The sequence below is a fragment of the Pelophylax lessonae genome (genome assembly GCF_965119305.1).
Source record: "Pelophylax lessonae genome assembly, chromosome: 10".
NCBI classification, from domain to species: domain Eukaryota; kingdom Metazoa; phylum Chordata; class Amphibia; order Anura; family Ranidae; genus Pelophylax; species Pelophylax lessonae.
This window is the reverse complement of record NC_138777.1, coordinates 190,044,145-190,062,471: the sequence shown is the minus strand read 5'-3', so window position 1 is coordinate 190,062,471 and position 18,327 is coordinate 190,044,145. Positions and strand designations below refer to the sequence as shown.

At 39.8% G+C, this 18,327-nt stretch overlaps 1 protein-coding gene across 1 annotated transcript in view; it reads right to left on the bottom strand.

Moving 5' to 3' along the window:
* Window positions 1-18,327, bottom strand: part of CDYL2 (chromodomain Y like 2) — a 161,500-nt gene that overhangs the window by 13,321 nt on the left and 129,852 nt on the right. The window contains exon 4 of the mRNA XM_082270374.1: window positions 5,098-5,270. Within this exon, the coding sequence (XP_082126500.1) occupies window positions 5,098-5,270 (173 nt within the window). The remainder of the gene's footprint in view (window positions 1-5,097; window positions 5,271-18,327) is intronic.

Below are 18,327 nucleotides of genomic sequence, written 5' to 3'. Positions count from 1 at the left end.
TAAGTACCCCAGCCAGTGTTGAATGGTTTGTCTAATCCCTGTAACGGATACATCTGTAAGAAGGTGTGTTCTTTTAAAAAAAAAAAACAGACTTACTGGCCAGATCGCCAGAGGGAAATAGAAGAAACAAGGCCTGAAAAAGAAAACAAATGCAGCCACTACATCTAAGAATTTGTAAACTGCAATATTACGTTTATAATAGATTATTGGGTTGAACTACTTTTTATTAAATGAAGACATGTTTTAACTGATAGCTGAATTTTGTACCAACTATGATCCCACCTAGATAGACATGTTCCACAAATAAACATCACAATAGAACACTGATCCAAAATTACGGAGAGTTCATACACATAGATCACATTGTAGGACATTCATTTGAGGCTTTCTATGAAGCCAGTAACAAAAAGATACAAATATAAGATTGATTTATATTTTTAACTGGAGTATCAGCCAGATTTATTGTCTTAAAGTATTACTAAACCCACAACAGTAAAATTAAGTCTGTATATGCAGTAAAGTATACTTGTTATTAAGGGAATAATCTTCTGCATTGTGTATAAAGTCTGTGTGATCCTGTCTTTCTGATCCTCCCCTTCTTTAACCACTTGCCAACCGCCCCACGCAGATTTACTGCAGCAAAGCTGCGTATAAGCACGTAGATCTACGTGATTATGTGCACGCGATTTCAGTGGCGCACGTGTGCCGCCGGAGCTGCGCTCCCGCTGTGATTAGACACAGCAGGAGGCAGACCGCCGGAGGAGCGGGCTCGATCACCGCCGGCCTCCCATGATCTTCAGCTATACTGACAGGAGAGCCATCTGGAATGTAAACAATGTAAAGCGGCTCTCCTGTCAGAGAGGCAGGGAAAGATCGTGCGATTCAGCTAAGCTGAATCACCAATCTCTCTCTGCCTCTGTTCAATCAATCCCCCACACAGTTAGAAAGCACAAATAGATAACACATTTAACCCCTTGATCACCCCCAGTGTTAACCCCTTCTCTGCCAGTGTCATTTACACTGTAACAGTGCATATTATTTAGCACTGATCAGTGTATTAATGTCACTGATCCCCAAAAAGTGTCACTTAGTGTCAGTTTTGTCTGCCGCAATGTCACAGTCCCGATAAAAATCGCTGATCCCCGCCATTACTAGTGTCAGATTTGTCTGCCGCAATGTCACAGTCCCGATAAAAATCGCTGATCCCCGCCATTACTAGTGTCAGATTTGTCTGCCGCAATGTCACAGTCCCGATAAAAATCGCTGATCCCCGCCATTACTAGTGTCAGATTTGTCTGCCGCAATGTCACAGTCCCGATAAAAATCGCTGATCTCCGCCATTACTAATAAAAAAAAAAATGAAAAAGTTCATAAATCTATATTGTAGTTTGTAAACGCTGTAACTTTTGCGAAAACAAATTATACGCTTTTTGGGATCTTTTTGGGATGTAGCAGAGTACAAATTGGCCTAAACTGATAAAAAAAATTAGATTTTTAAAATGTTTTATTGGGAATGTTTAAATAAGTAGAAAATATTGGTGTTTTTTCAAAATTGACGCACTTTTTTTGTTTATAGCGCAAAAACAAAAAAAAAAAAAAAAACAGAGTTGATCAAATACCACCAAAAGAAAGCTCTGTTTGTGGAAAAAAAAAGGACATCAATTGTATTTGGGTACAGCGTTGCATGACTGCGCAATTGTTAAACATTGCAAAAAAAAAGTTGACTGGTCATTAAGCGGGTAAAACCTTCAGGGGGTGAAGTGGTTAACTGACTCCAACCCATCTCGTGATAGAACAGAGCATTATGCCCCATACACACGTGCAGATTATCTGCAGACTTTTGTCTGCAGACTTACCAAAACCATATAATATGAGGTCAAACCTAAACACTTTCAATTTGTATGCAATCCGGCAGGCCCTTGCACTACATAGAAAAGGTAAGTCTGCAGACAAAAGTCTGCAGATAATCTGCACGTGTGTATGGGGCATTAGGAGTCAGGCTGCACATGCTCAGTTTGGTGTGTATTGCTAGAGAGGTTATTTTTTTTCTTGGAAGAGTGCATGTGATCAGCACAGCCAATCAGCACTGTCCAGACAAAGGATCAGGGGAGAGCGAAAACTCCTCCTACAAGCTTAAGCAAACAATGAATAGAAGTCACAAGACTGCTATATACTGCTGATGAGAAACGGTATTTAGCAGTTTATATTTATTAAAATAATTACATTTCCATGTTTTGTGTACTGTGGGAGACCAGATATAGTGAACGCAGGCTCCTGGGTTTAGTAATACTTTAAAAGGTGTAAAACTTGAAACCGAATGCAGAAGCATCAATGACTTAAAGTATAACTAAAGGCAAAACTTTTTTTTAGTTTTGGATAGAGTGGAGAGGGGTTAGAACACCTGTCAGTTTTTATGACCGTCTGTGCCCCCGTTAGGGAGATTCACCCTCTCTATTTGTCCTGTTTATCGTTGAAAGTGAAAGAAAATCCTAAATTTTGGTTTGTCCCTACAAAAGTAATAGAGGTGAAATCTTCCAATAGGGACACTAGTTCTGGTAAACTGAGTGTCCCCAAGGAATTCTTCATTGTCAGGTTTTTTTCTCTCACTTCCTGTTTGGCTATGGGACAAGAGGAAGTGAAAGGAAATTTCCACAATGGGACACAGATGGGAAAAAAAAAAAAATCTTACAGGGGTTAAAACCTTCCCTTTCTCTATCCAAAATGAAAAAAAAAAAAAAGTTTGTCTATAGTTCCACTTTAATTGCACAGGAGGTAAAGTATGTGCCAAAACCTTTGCCAGCCAACATCAACTCCCACTTTAACAATGCCCCAAAATGTCCACAACACGGCACTGGTTATGACTAAGCGAATGTAATTTCGTGAAACGCGTCAACTGTGTCTTCATCCCCTGTCTCCGATTGTCACTTTGGATTGTTTATCGTTTGGATTTTCAATAAACGGATTTTATTACTTTATACTTTCAAACTGGAGTGCGGTTGCCTTTCTCTACTCAAGCACAACACGGCACTGTTGTGATGCATATTGAGAGTTGTAGTTTGAAAGTAGTCACATGGTCTTTAGGAAGTGATGTATAGGCTGCAATCTAAACACTCATCTGATGCAGAGTTTAGAAGAAGAAGTTGATGCACAAAAGCTATTTTTAAAGGATTAAAGTATTTAGAATATCTTTATATATATTTCGTATAGGTAAGATACAATGCCTTGAAAAAGTATTCATACACCTTGAGATTTTCCACATTTTGTCATGTTACAACCGAAAACGGAAATGTATTTTATTGGGATTGTATGTGATAGACCAACACAAAGTGGCACATAATTGTTAAGCGGAAGGAAAATTATAAAATTGGTTTAATCATTTTTTACAAATAAATATCTGAAAAGTGTGGCGTGCATTTGTATTCAGCCCACGTGAGTCAATGCTTTGTAGAACCACCTTTCACTGCAATTACAGCTACAAGTCTTTTTGGGGATGTCTCTACCAGCTTTACACTTCTAGAGAGTGACATTTTTTCCCATTCCTCTTTGCAAAATAGCTCAAGCTCTGTCAGATTGGATTGTAAGTGTCTGAACAGCAATTTTCAAGTCTTGCCACAGATTCTCAATTGGAGTTAGGTCTGGGCTTTGACTGGGCCATTCAAACACATGAATATGCTTTGATCTACATCAAGGATATGCAAACTGTGGCCCTCCAGCTGTTGTAAAACTACATCTCCCATCATGCCTCTGCCTCTGGATGTCATGCTTGTGGCTGTCAGAGTCTTGCAATGCCTCATGGGACTTGTAGTTCTGCAACATCTGGAGGGCCACAGTTTGCAAATCCCTGATCTACACCATTCCATTGTAGCTCTGGCTGCATGTTTAGAGTTGTTGTTCTCCTGGAAGGTGAACCTCCGCCCCAGCCTCAAGTCTTTTGCAGACTCTTAACAAGTTTTCGTCTAAGTTTTCCCTGTATTTGGCTCCATCCATCTCAAGTCTGAACAGCTTCCCTGTCCCTGCTGAAGAAAAGCATCCCCACAACATTATGCTGCCACCACCATGTTTCACAGTGGGTATGGTGTGTTCAGGGTGATGTGCAATGTTAGTTTTTTGCCACACATAGCGTTTTGCTTTTAGGCCATAAAGTTAAATTTTGGTCTCATTTGACCAGAGCACCTTCATCCAGATTTGCTGTGTCCCCCACATGGCTTCTCACAAACAGCAAAACGGGAATTCTTCTGGCTTTTCTTCAACAATGGCTTTCTTCTTGGCACTCTTCCATAAAGGCCAGATTTGTGGAGTGCACGACTAATAGTTGTTCTGTGGACATGTTCTCCCACCTGAGCTGTGGATCTCTGCAGCTCCTCCAGAGTTACCATGAGCCTCTTGGCTGCTTCTCCGATGAATGCTCTCCTTGCCCAGCTTGTCAGTTTAGGTGGACGGCCATGTCTTGGTAGGCTTGCAGTTGTGCCATACTCTTCATTTTTGGATGATGGATTGAACAGTGATCTGTGAGATGTTCTAAGCTTGGGATTTTTTTTATAGCCTAACCCGGCCTTAAACTTCTTCAAAACTTTATTCCTGACCTGTTTGGTGTGTTCTTGCCATTCATGATGCTGTTAGTTTACTAAGGTTCTCTAACAAACCTTTGAGGGCTTCACAGAACAACTGTATTTATACAGGTAGACTCTATTTACTAATTAGAGGACTTCTGACAGTGATTGGTTCCACTAGATTTTACTTAGGGGTATCAGGGTAAAGGGGGCGGAATACAAATGCACGTCAAACTTTTCAGATATTTGTAAAAAAAATTGAATACCATTTATCTTTTCCTTCCACTTCACAATTATGTGCCACTTTGTGCTGGTCTATCACATAAAATCCCAATAAAAAACAGTTATGTTTTTGGTTGTAACATGAAAAAATGTGGAAGGGGTGTGAATATTTTTATAAGGCACTCTAAGTGCCATTCATGCTACTTCCTATTCATTTATTTGTATGCCTAGAGTTTTACATTAAGGCCAAGCTTTGTTTTCCTTAATTTATTGTTGAAGACACCAGGTTTTTTTTATTCCCAGGACTCTGGGTTGTGGGAGATACCTTATAGCTTCTGCGATCCTCGTGCTCTCCTTCCTTCTGTCTGTAGACAATTTCCCGATTAGATACGAGTAGTCAAGACCGCTGCAAAATACGCTGCCAACAGCACTGAGTAGCAGGAGTTTGCTATCATCAGAGGACGCATTGCACAGAGCCCTTCTCACCTCTTTCATAATCTGAATTCAGAAATAAAGACATATCATTAGTATAGGTGAACGTCCTAGATCTGACAAAAACTGCATTTTTATTACAGTTGGCATTTCATTTGGATTGAGAACTTGTCCGGAACGCTGAGATGACTATTTGATGAGATTTGTGCTTAAAGTGGACCTGAATTAAAAATGTGAAAATTTTATATGTTATACAGCCCATTTAAAACGTTGCCTAAGCAGCAACCTGAAAAATGTACCTGAATTCCTCCTGAAAATATCAGTGCACATCCTGGTACGTAGGTGTGCCTTGGCACTCCTGTGCTTATAGCCCTGTAGCTGTACATCTACAGTCTAGGTCTAGGTTCTATGGCATAGTTGCTTCGGACTACTGGTCTCAGGAGATCTGGACAAGGATTTGGTGATTTCACTACTGTGCTGCTCACTGTTCTCTTTGCGGAAAGCTCTGACATGAGAAAGCAAGCCCTGCCTCTACCAAGATGGCCGCCTTCACACAGTGACACAATACATAACAAGTCATGTGAAGTCTGATGGGTAAAAATATGAGGGATCACAGACAATACTTGCGACTAGTCCTTTGTCCTATGCCTATAATTTTTTTGGAAAAGGAGTGATTTGAGGCGCCGGACCTATAAGTGCTAGGTACTAAATCAATACATAAATAATTGCATAAAAATATAAATAAATACTTAAATATGAAATAGAGTCCAATATTTCACAAAGTGCAAAAATTCTTCCAGTGCAAAAAATACATATATATATATATATATATAAAAATTTTACATAAAGTCCATTAATTCATAAAGTGCAAAAAAATTCCACTACAATAGTGACAAAAGGTGCTGAACAAATCTTCTTGCTTATAAGGTGCTTGTGCCTAAGTTTTCCTTCACTCTTTAGTGTGAAGAAACCTTTTGTCACTATTGTGGTGGAATTTGTCACTATTGTGATGGAATTTGCACTTTATGAATTAATGGACTTTATGTTATATATATATATATATATATATATATATATATTTATTTTTTTGCACTGGAAGAATTTTTGCACTTTATGAAATATTGGACTCTATTTAATATTGAAGTATTTATTTATATTTTTATGCAATTATTTATATATTTATTGATTTAGCACCTAGCACTTATAGGTCCGGGTCACGACAGCTCATACAAAATTATTCGACGGGACAAGCATGAAAATTTTTCTCAGAAGATAATGGAATGGAAAATCGAGTGACCAAGACTGCACATTCTCGTGAAGGAAAGAATACATTACATCACCCTGTAAAGAGCTACACAAACTGTTTGCGCTATAAAAATCCTATATAATAATAATAAAAATACAATAAATTACATAATCGCGGGAAGTTGTATTTTGTCTTTTCATAGCATGCAAACCCCCCCCCCAAAAAAATGGGTGATCACTCTTATGCTATTCTTATCGTGTGTACGAGGCTTAAAGGCCCGTACACACGTACCGATTGTCGGCCGAAAATGTTAGGCCGTCGAACGATCAGCCGATTTTCGGCTTGTTAGTATGATGATTCCGACAGCCAACAGCGCACTTTCGGCCGAAAAGAATCTGTCTTGCAAGCATGAAAATTTTCGTATGCCGACACCAGAACGGCCGATTGTGCGCCAGTCAGTACAGAATTCGGCCGACAGACAGCAGATTTGCAAGACTGGGCATGCTCAGAAAAGAAAAAACACAGGGAAAGTTAACCATTACATGACATCACTTCTGCAGTCGGCTGTAGTCGGCGGACAAAATTCTTGTGCAGTCTTTTGCACTTTTCAACAGACACCGACAGCCCTGGACAAAAGACGGCCGATCGTTCGGACGACGATCGGTACGTGTGTACGGGGCTTTAGTCTCTGTGGTTGTGAAATGTATCCACCACACCCAAACTGAATATAATTAATCATGTTGATTCCTCACTTTATAGGTCCATTGTTCAGTTTCTCTTTACGTATTTTCAGAAATCTACAATTCTGAAAGAAGGTCCATCTTACAGCTCCATGAAAGCAGTCAGTCACACTCTGATATACATGTATACAACTAAATATCTTAATCTTGCAATCTCAACATGGCTGGAAACCCCTGCACACTACCGAGAAATAATTTCAAACTTTAGGTAAAGGAGCTCTTGTATTTCATATTTTTTATAGTATGATCCTCTAAGTTCATTTGTGACTTCTTTCTTGAACATAGATCTATTTTAAAGAAGATCTAAAATGTAAATGTCACTTCGTAAAATACCATCCCTGTGTGAGATCAAACAAGGTACAGGAATGTCACAAAATAGTTATTTTTCCATTATTGTCTTTAAAAGCCCCTTCCCCCTTAAACATTGTAAGTTTCCTTAAAAGAAGGAACAGCAGAAGCGGTCTGCCTTCAGACTCACTCTAGACTCATCAGCCACTTTATTAGGTACACCTGTTCAATTGTTGGGTAACACAAATCGCCAATCAGCCAATCACATGGTAGCAACTCAATGCATTTAGGTATCCAGATGTGGTGAAAAGGACTTGCGGTGTAAACCAAGCATCAGAATGGGGAAGAAAGTGACTAAGTCACTTACTTTGAACATGGCATGGTTGTTGGTGCCAGACGGGCTAGTCTGAGTATTTCAAAAACTGCTGATCTACTGGGTTTTTCACGCACAACCATCATTAGGGTTTACAGAGAATGGTCCATAAAAGACAAAATATCCAGCGAGTGGCAGTTGTGTGGACAAAAATGCCTTGATGATGTCCAGAGGAAAATGAGCAGACATGTATAAGATGACAGAAAGGCAATATTAACTCAAATAACCACTCGTTACAACCAAGGTATGCAGAATACCATCTCTGAACACACAAAACATCGAACCTTGAAGCAGATGGGCTATAGCAGCAGAAGACCACACCATGTGCCACTTCTGTCAGGAAACTGAGGCTACAATTCACACAGGCTCAGCAAAATAGACCAATAGAAGATTGTAAAAATATTGCCTTGTCTGATGAGTCTCGATTTCAGCTGCAACATTCAGATGGTAGGGTCAGAATTTGGGATAAACAACAACATGAAAGGACAAATCTATCCTGTCTTGCATCAACGGTTCAGGCTGCTGGTGGTGGTGGTGGTGTAATGGTGGGGGGGGGGGGGGATTTTTTCTTGGCACACTTTGGGCCCCTTAGTACCAATTGAGCATTGTTCAAAGGCCACGACCTAGCTGAGTACCATTGCTGACCATGTCCATCCCTTTATGACTACAGGGTACCCATCTTCTGATCGCTCCTTCCAGCAGGATAATGCACCATGTCACAAAGCTCAAATAATCTCAAGCTGGCTTCTTGAACATGACAATGAGGTCACTTTACTCCAATGGCCTCCACAGTCACCACATCTCAATCTTATAGAGCACCTTTGGATCGTGGTGCAACGGGAGATTCTCACATGGATGCGCAGCCGACAAATCTACAGCAACTGCGTGATGCTATCATGTCAATACGGACCTAAATCTTGGAGGAATGTTTCCAACACCTTGTTGAATCTATACCATGGAGAATTAAGGCAGTTCTGAAGGCAAAAGTGGGTCCAACCCCATACCAGCAAGGTGTACCTAATAAAAGTAAAAGGGGCTGGTGAGTGTATATATAAAAGTCTAAGAGGTAGTAATATGGAGGACGGGGCAGAGAGACGGAGGAGTCATTCCTACGACTCTTTCACTTGGCAGTGTAACAGTCTGAGCTATTTAGCCAAGCAAACAAATGTCTTTTTTTACAAGGGGTAAGAAGAAATTGTGAATGCGAAATGAAAAGGAGGCTAAAGCTCCATATGCTGTCTGGATATGAAAATACACAATATTCATACGCAAGATTTCAAATTTACATGGCTGCAAAAAAAGCACTGCTGGGGTAATAAAGAACTATAGGAAATGTTTTAATTGCTATCTTTCTGGCATTGAACAAAAAGTAGAATAAGGCCCCGTTCACATAGGGGCGATCCGACTTCGTGGGGCGACCTCCGAGGTCGCGGTGCGAGCAGCGCGCCGCGACCTCGGAGCGGCCGCCACGGACTTCATAACATTGAAGTCTATGGCGGTCGCCTCCGGGTTGCCCCAAAGAAGCTCCGGACCCTTTTTCTAAGTCGCTCCTATTAGAATGGGTCCGCAGCTTCCCTATGGAAGGCAACCTACGGCGACCTGTGAGGCGACCAGGTCGCCTCACAGGTCGCCTTAGTGTGAACGGGGGCTAAGTGTTATTTATTATGTATCGTTTTGAAGGTAGATGTTTAAAAAAAACAAATAATCTTGAATTAAAACAAATAAACCTACAAGTATTCCTGTGATAATGGAACTTACTGTGTCTTGTGACTATAGGATTTCTTTACTATGCATTTGAGGTTACAGTAATTACATGGTAGCAGTAAATACATTTACAGAACAAGAAAGATCAGGCTTTGATAGATTGTCTGGAAATAGCGTGTTCCATATGTGATCACAGCACAGGTTGTTAAGGATCATGACAATTCCCGAGAGTGTTTGGTTGCCTTGGAAACCCCTCTACCTTTTAAAAGAGATCATCTATTTAACCAATTTCCTCACTTCATTTGTCTGATTGGATCCCAGGTGGGTCTGTCCCTTTAAACCCAGTGGTATCATGTCCTATCATTACAGGGCTCAGGAGGTGAATTCCTATTTTTTTTTAAATGTAGCTTTATTGCTTTTTTTGTTTTTAAGTTCAACCATCTCTTTACAATGTATTATACAAAATACTCCTCTCCACTCCATATGAATAATAATACAATTTGCCCTGGCTATAAAAGATTGTATATTTGCCCTCCTATCCCTTCTTCACACAAGATGCTTACACAGCTTTAAACTGAATAGCAGTACCTAAAATGTTTATTTCACCCTAAGAAGAAGTGAATTAAACAAATCTTACCAGGTTAGGCTCTACACCTTTAGTTCTTTTCCCACTACTTTTATAGCTTTAAGTACGAGAGTAGGATGCGCAACAACGACTCCTTGTCTAGCACACCCTCCTCATACCTTATCCCCTTCTCTTCTTTCCCATCCCCCACCAAATACTAAATCGATACTTCCTAGTTTCCTCATAAACCCGCATTGCTACCCCACTTGTATAAGAACACCTACCTTCTAGGGTCCCTCCATCCTTCTATAGCAGACTCTCTCAACCTTTTCAACACAGAGGAACCCCTGAAAAAAATTCCTGGTCTTGGGGAACCTTGGGGAAATCTACAACTCATGATACATTAGTGTGACAGTCAGTGGGAAGAATGCTCCTTACTCTTGTCATCACTGGGAAGAATTACCCCCTTACAGATAGCTAAAAGGAACAATGGTGTCATTGGAAACTTATCTGAGAGGCAGAATTGCCCATTGCTCAAGGAACCTCTAGCAACCTCAGGAGGAACCCTGGTTGAGAAACCCTGCTCTATAGTGTTCGACTGACATATATATATATATATATATATATATATATATATATATATTCAGAAAAACCCACGTTCCCCTCTTTGTGGGAATGGCAATGTACCACCTTATTAGGGTAAAGCTGCACGATTATTCATTTAAAAAATAAATCGCAATCTTGACATTTTGAGGAAAAAAAAAAAATTTGAAATCTCGATTCAACCCCCCTCACGATCCTTATCCGGCATTTCCACAATTCAAGTTAAACAAGTGAAGAGCCGTTCCCTAGAGTTGCCAAAAAAAAAAAAAAAAAGCAGCTGGAAAAGTTTATCACAACATTGCTCAGCGAGGAGAGATAAAAAGAAACATTGTATCATTTTGTTCTTTTAGATCAAAGTGATGAACTTTGTTATGCAAATGAAGTCAGTTTAACCACTTAAAGACTAAGCCTTTTTCTGAAACTTGGTGCTTACAAGTTAAAATCAGTATTTTTTGCTAGAAAAAAAAAACATAGAACCCCCAAACATTATATATGTTTTTTTAGCAGAGACACTAGAGAATAAAATGGCGGTCATGGTAATATGTTATGGCACACTGTATTTGCACAGCGGTCTTTCAAAAGCATTTTTTTGTGGAAAAAATACATTTCAATGAATTAAAAAAATAAATAAATAAATAAACAGTAAAGTTAGCCCAATTGTTTTGTATAATGTGAAAGATGATTTTATGCTGAGAATCGTGATCTTTATTCTATGCAAAAAAAAATTGAGATTCTCATTTTATCCAGAACAGTGCAACTCTATATCAGGGGCTTCATATCCCTTCAAGGCTCCACCGTTTATTAGCCTCAACTATAGATGGTGATTATACGCTCTGTCTGACTAGGCAGGAGTATGAATGAGGGTCATTCTATCATTACTACTACTGAATGTATATTTATATTCCCTATGTGATTGAATTTACCAGTAATACTACAATAAAACACTGTGTTCTCCCATCCCTCCTGATATGCTACTAAGGGATTCTGTTGGAATAGATGTTCTCGTAAAATGTAAAATACAGAATGCATAAAAAGGAGAAATTAACATGAGAAGAAAGGGAACATTTAAAACAACTCAAGTCCAAAAAACACTCTTAACACTAGACCCAGGCGAAATCTTCCATCCAACTTCTTTCTACAATGCCCATCAAGGGCGCAGCCTTCCTCCGATCAAGTCCTCGGAATACACTGCAAATAACACAAAGAAGGGCGCGACCACCTCCTGCATTACCATTGATAATTTTTATTGAATCCACATAAGAAAATGGATACTCCTGATACGTTTTGGGGGTCTTGCCCCTTTCCTCAGGAAAAGGAAAGGGCTGGAGCAGATCGATTCGCCTTATTAACTTCTGTTCGTATGGGAGTATCCATTTGCTTATGGGGATTAAAAAAAAAAAACAATGGTAATGTACGAGGTGGTCACACCCTCCTGTGTGTTTTTTATTTTTAACAACAGTGTGCTACCTAACCCTTTATTAGATGAGAGCGCCAGTATTGGCCACTGAGTTAGCGTGACGGAGCAGGCTGAGTTGGAACTGGAGTCCTAAGTAAAACTGGGGTTGATTTACTAAAACTGGAGAGTGCAAAATACAGTACAGCTGTGCATGGCAGCCAATCCGCTTCTAACTATAGCTTCTTCAGTTAAGCTTTGACAAGATTATAGTGTGGGGTTGTTTTTCAAGAGTTGTGCTTGGCCCCTTGGTTCCAGTGAAGGGAACTCTTAAGGCATCAGCATACCAAGACATTCTGGACAATTTCGTGCTCCCAACTTTGTTGGAACAGTTTGGGGACAGCCCCTTCCTGTTCCAACATGACTGCACAAACCAAGGTCCATAAAGACATGGATGAGCGAGTTTGGGGTGGAGGAACTTGACTGGCCTGCACACACAGAGTCCTGACCTCAACCCAACAGAACACCTTTGGGATAAATTAGAGCAGAGACTGCGAGCCAGGCATTCTCTTTAACATCAGTGCTTGACCTCACAAATGCACTTCTGGAAGAATGGTCAAACATTCCCATTCCGATTCCCATAGGCACACTCCTAAACCTTGTGGACAGTCTTCCCAGAAGAGTTGAAGCTGTTATAACCGCAAAGGGTGGGTAAACTCAATATTGAACCCTACGGACTAACACTGGGATGTCATTAAAGCATCCCAATACTTTTGGTAAAATAGTGTATATCTCTTTATGACAGAATTCCACATTCGAACAACTAGCATTTTATTCAGCAGAATGTAATTACAATTTGTTAGGTACCAAATATGAAATAATTATATTGCATTTTTCCCTAAGGTCCAATTTATCTTATAAGCCTTTTAGACTTTGTAAATTAGGCATATGTAGTAGTATCTAATAGATTACTATCTTTTTATCTACTAGTGAAAACACCTTTTTTGAAGATAACTCAATTTCAATAAGAGTTATGGAACTGAGAATTGTATTGAGTGCAATATGAGTTAAGGAAATGAGAACGGGAGATGTATGGAAGCTCAGGTTTTGGACAAAAGCCAGAATCACACATGTACAGTATTGGGCAAAAGTTTTAGGTAGGTGTAAAGAAATGCTGTAAAGAATGCTTTCAAAAATGTATATTTTAATTATTTTTATCAACTTATAAAATGCAAAGTGAGCGTATAGAAGAAAAATATAAATCAAACTAATATTTGGTGTGATTACCCTTTGGCTTTAAACCAGCATCAATTCTTACACTTGCACAAAGTCAAGGATTTTGTAGGATTACAGTCAGGTGTATGATTAAATAAATATATACTAAGCAGGTGCTTATGATCAATTTCATATGTAGGTTGAAACAGTCAATAACTGAATCAGAAACAACTGTGTAGGAGGCATCTAACCGAATGAGGAAAAGCCAAACTCTGCTACTAAAAGTGAGATTGTGGAAGGCAGTTTCATGTCAGAGGTCATACAATATGCCAACACTGAGCACTGCAACAAGACATAAGGTAGTTATACTGCATCAGGAAGGGATCTCCCAGGCAAAGATTTCAAAGCAGACTGGGGTTTTAGGATGTGATGTTCAAGCTCTTTTGAAGAAGCACAAAGAAATGAGCAATGTTGAAGACCGTAGAAGCAGTGGTCAGCCAAGGAAAATTAATGTAGCAGATGAAAGACACATCATGCTTACTTCTTTGACATCAGAAGATGTCCAGCAGTGCCATCAGCACAGAAGTGGTAGAAACCAGTGGGACCCAGGTACACCCAATTACTGCCTGGAGAAGTCTGGCCAGAAGTGGTCTTCATGGAAGAATTGCTTCCAAAAAATTCATGCACGCAAAACATAGGAACTGGGGTGCAGAAAAATGGTAGCAGGTGTTCTGGACTGAGTCAAAATTTGAAATATATGGCTGTAGCAGGAGGCAGTTTGTTTGACCAAGGGCTGGAGAGCGGTAAAATAATGTTTGCAGGTAACAGTGAAGCATGGTGGAGGTTCCTTGCAAGTTTGGAGCTGCATTTCTGCAAATGGAGTTGGTCAGGAACGATGGTTCCCTCAATGCTGAGAAATAAAGGCTGATATTTATACATCATGCCATACCATCAGAGAGTGTGACAACAACTCCAAACATACATTTAATGTCATTAGGAACTATCTTCAGCATACAGAAGAACAAGGAGTCCTGGAAGTGATGATTTTGCTCCCACAGAGCCCTCATATCAACATCCTTGAGTCTGTCTGTTATTACATGAAGAGACAGAAGGATTTAAGGGAGCCTACACCCACAGAAGATCTTTAGTTAGTTCTCCAAGATGTTTGGAACAACCTACCTGCCAAGTTCCTTTAAAAACTGTGTGCAAGTGTACCTAGAAGAACTGCTGCTGTTTTGAAGGCAAGGGGTGGTCACGTCAAATATTAATATGATTTGGATTTCTCTTCTGTTCATTTACTTTCCATTTTGTTATCGGATAAAAAATGAACTATTAATACTTCTATTTCTGAAAGTATTCTTAATTTAGAGCATTTCACAGTAGTATACAGTGCCTTGCGAAAGTATTCGACCCACTTGAACTTTGCGACCTTTTGCCACATTTCAGGCTTCAAACATAAAGATATAAAACTGTAATTTTTTGTGAAGAATCAACAAGTGGGACACAATCATGAAGTGGAACGAAATTTATTGGATATTTCAAAACTGAAAAATTGGGCGTGCAAAATTATTCAGCCCCTTTACTTTCAGTGCAGCAAACTCTCTCCAGAAGTTCAGTGAGGATCTCTGAATGATCCAATGTTGACCTAAATGACTAATGATGATAAATAGAATCCACCTGTGTGTAATCAAGTCTCCATATAAATGCACCTGCACTGTGATAGTCTCAGAGGTCCGTTTAAAGCGCAGAGAGCATCATGAAGAACAAGGAACACACCAGGCAGGTCCGAGATACTGTTGTGGAGAAGTTTAAAGCCAGATTTGGATACAAAAAGATTTCCCAAGCTTTAAACATCCCAAGGAGCACTGTGCAAGCGATAATATTGAAATGGAAGGAGTATCAGACCACTGCAAATCTACGAAGACCTGGCCGTCCCTCTAAACTTTCAGCTCATACAAGGAGAAGACTGATCAGAGATGCAGCCAAGAGGCCCATGATCACTCTGGATGAACTGCAGAGATCTACAGCTGAGGTGGGAGACTCTGTCCATAGGACAACAATCAGTCATATAAGGCACAAATCTGGCCTTTATGGAAGAGTGGCAAGAAGAAAGCCATTTCTTGAAGATATCCATAAAAAGTGTCGTTTAAAGTTTGCCACAAGCCACCTGGGACACACACCAAACATGTGGAAGAAGGTGCTCTGGTCAGATGAAACCAAAATCAAACTTTTTGGCAACAATGCAAAACGTTATGTTTGGCGTAAAAGCAACACAGCTCATCATCTTGAATACACCATCCCCACTGTCAAACATGGTGGTGGCAGCATCATGGTTTGGACCTGCTTTTCTTCAGCAGGGACAGGGAAGATGGTTAAAATTGATGGGAAGATGGATGGAGCCAAATACAGGACCATTCTGGAAGAAAGCCTGATGGAGTCTGCAAAAGACCTGAGACTGGGACGGAGATTTGTCTTCCAACAAGACAATGATCCAAAACATAAAGCAAAATCTACAATGGAATGGTTCACAAATAAACATATCCAGGTGTTAGAAGGGCCAAGTCAAAGTCCAGACTTGAATCCAATCGAGAATCTGTGGAAAGAACTGAAAACTGCTGTTCACAAACACTCTCCATCCAACCTCACTGAGCTCAAGCTGTTTTGCAAGGAGGAATGGGCAAAAATTTCAGTCTCTCGATGTGCAAAACTGATAGAGACATACCCCAAGTGACTTACAGCTGTAATCGCAGCAAAAGGTGGCGCTACAAAGTATTAGCTTAAGGGGGATGAATAATTTTGCACGCCCAATTTTTCAGTTTTTTATTTGTTAAAAAAGTTTGAAATATCCAGTAAATTTCGTTCCACTTCATGATTGTGTCCCACTTGTTGATTCTTCACAAAAAATTACAGTTTTATATCTTTATGTTTGAAGCCTGAAATGTGGCAAAAGGTCGAAAAGTTCAAGGGAGCCGAATACTTTCGCAAGGCACTGTATATTGCTCTTTGGACTGTTTATGACTATTTAGGGCAGGGCCTCATCAGGTGTCCTTTACATGCCCTAACTTGTTTATGATACCTCTGTTTTTAATCAGATGTATCTTAAACTAGGCTATTTTGTCAAATACCATGTCACAGACATGATATTTAAATATGACCGTTTTAGTTACCAAATCATGAAAATAAAGTTGCAAGGTGTTCAGTACTACTCTCCATTCTCTCCACAGAGCTGGGAGTTCTTTATACTTCACCACAGTCACACTTATTTATTAAAACAAAACACAACACAAAAAAAAAAAAAAAGAGATTTAAGAGCAATAATTATGGGGTCATCATTCGCTGCCGACGCTAAACCGATGAGCTGTAAAGGCTTTCAAAGCAGGTGAATAATTTTGGGTACAGTAGCAATTGCTGTTTTATGGGTGTGTGCAATTTTGATATATTTGATACCCATATACTATTCAACTTTATGTTTTATATTTTAACAAACATTGCTATTATAATGTGTTTGTGTGCACTCAAATATTTAGAATGTATTATTATACATAAAACATTGCAACTGTCTCCATATTGATTGTACTGGGTCCAGGGGCGGCCCGTCCATTGGGGGCGCAGCCCCCCCTATCCATGCATCCGACCCTCTAAACTACAAACCCGATTCTAATAAAGTTGGGACACTGTACAAATTGTGAGTAAAAAAGGAACGGACTAATTTACAAATTTCATAAACTTATATTTTATTCACAATATAATATAGATAACATATCAAATGTTGAAAATTAGAGATCTTCAAATATCATGCCGAATAGTGGCTCATTTTGGATTACATGAGAGCTACACATTCCAATGCGACAGGTAGCAATAAGAGGCCGGAAAAGTTAAATGTACATATAAGGAACAGCTGGAGGACCAATTTGCAACTTATTAGGTCAATTAGCAACATGATTGGGTATAAAAAGAGCCTCTCAGAGTAGCAGTGGCTCTCAGAAGTCAAGATGGGCAGAGGGTCACCAATTCCCCCAATGCTGCGGCGAAAAATAATGCAGCAATAACAGAAAGGAGAAAATTTGCAAAGAATTTGAAGTTATCATCATCTACAGTGCATAATATCATTCAAGAGTCAGAGAATCTGGAACAATCTCTGTGCGTAAGGGTCAAGGCCGGAAAACCATACTGGATGCCCTTACATGGCACTGCATCACATACAGGAATGTTACTGTAATGGAAATTACAACATGGGCTCAGGAATACTTCCAGAAAACATTGTCGGTGAACACAATCACGTGCCATTCGCCGTTGCCGGCTAAAACTCTATAGGCCAAAAATGAAGCCATATCTAAATATGATCCAGAAGCACAGGCGTTTTCTCTGGACCAAGGCTCATTTAAAATGGACTGTGGCAAAGTGGAAAACTGTTCTGTGGTCAGACGAATCAAAATTTGAAGTTCTTTTTGGAAAACTGGGACGCCATGTCATGCGGACTAAAGAGGACAAGGACAACCCAAGTTGTTATCAGCGCTCAGTTCAGAAGCGAAGCCTGCATCTCTGATGGTATGGGGTTGCATAAGAGCGTGTGGCATGGGCAGCTTACACATCTGGAAAGGCACCATCAATGCTGAAAGGTATATCCAAGTTCTACAACAACATATGCTCCCATCCAGACGTTGTCTCTTTCAGGGAAGACCTTGCATTTTCCAACATGACAATGCCAGACCCCATACTGCATCAATTACAACATCATGGCTGCGTAGAAGAAGGATCCGGGTACTGAAATGGCCAGCCTGCAGTCCAGATCTTTCACCCATAGAAAACATTTGGCGCATCATAAAGAGGAAGATGCGACAAAGAAGACCTAAGACATTTGAGCAACTAGAAGCCTGTATTAGACAAGAATGGAACAACATTCCTATTCCTAAACTTGAGCAACTTGTCTCCTCAGTTCCCAGACGTTTGCATACTGTTATAAAAAGAAGAGGGGATGCCACACAGTGGTAAAAAT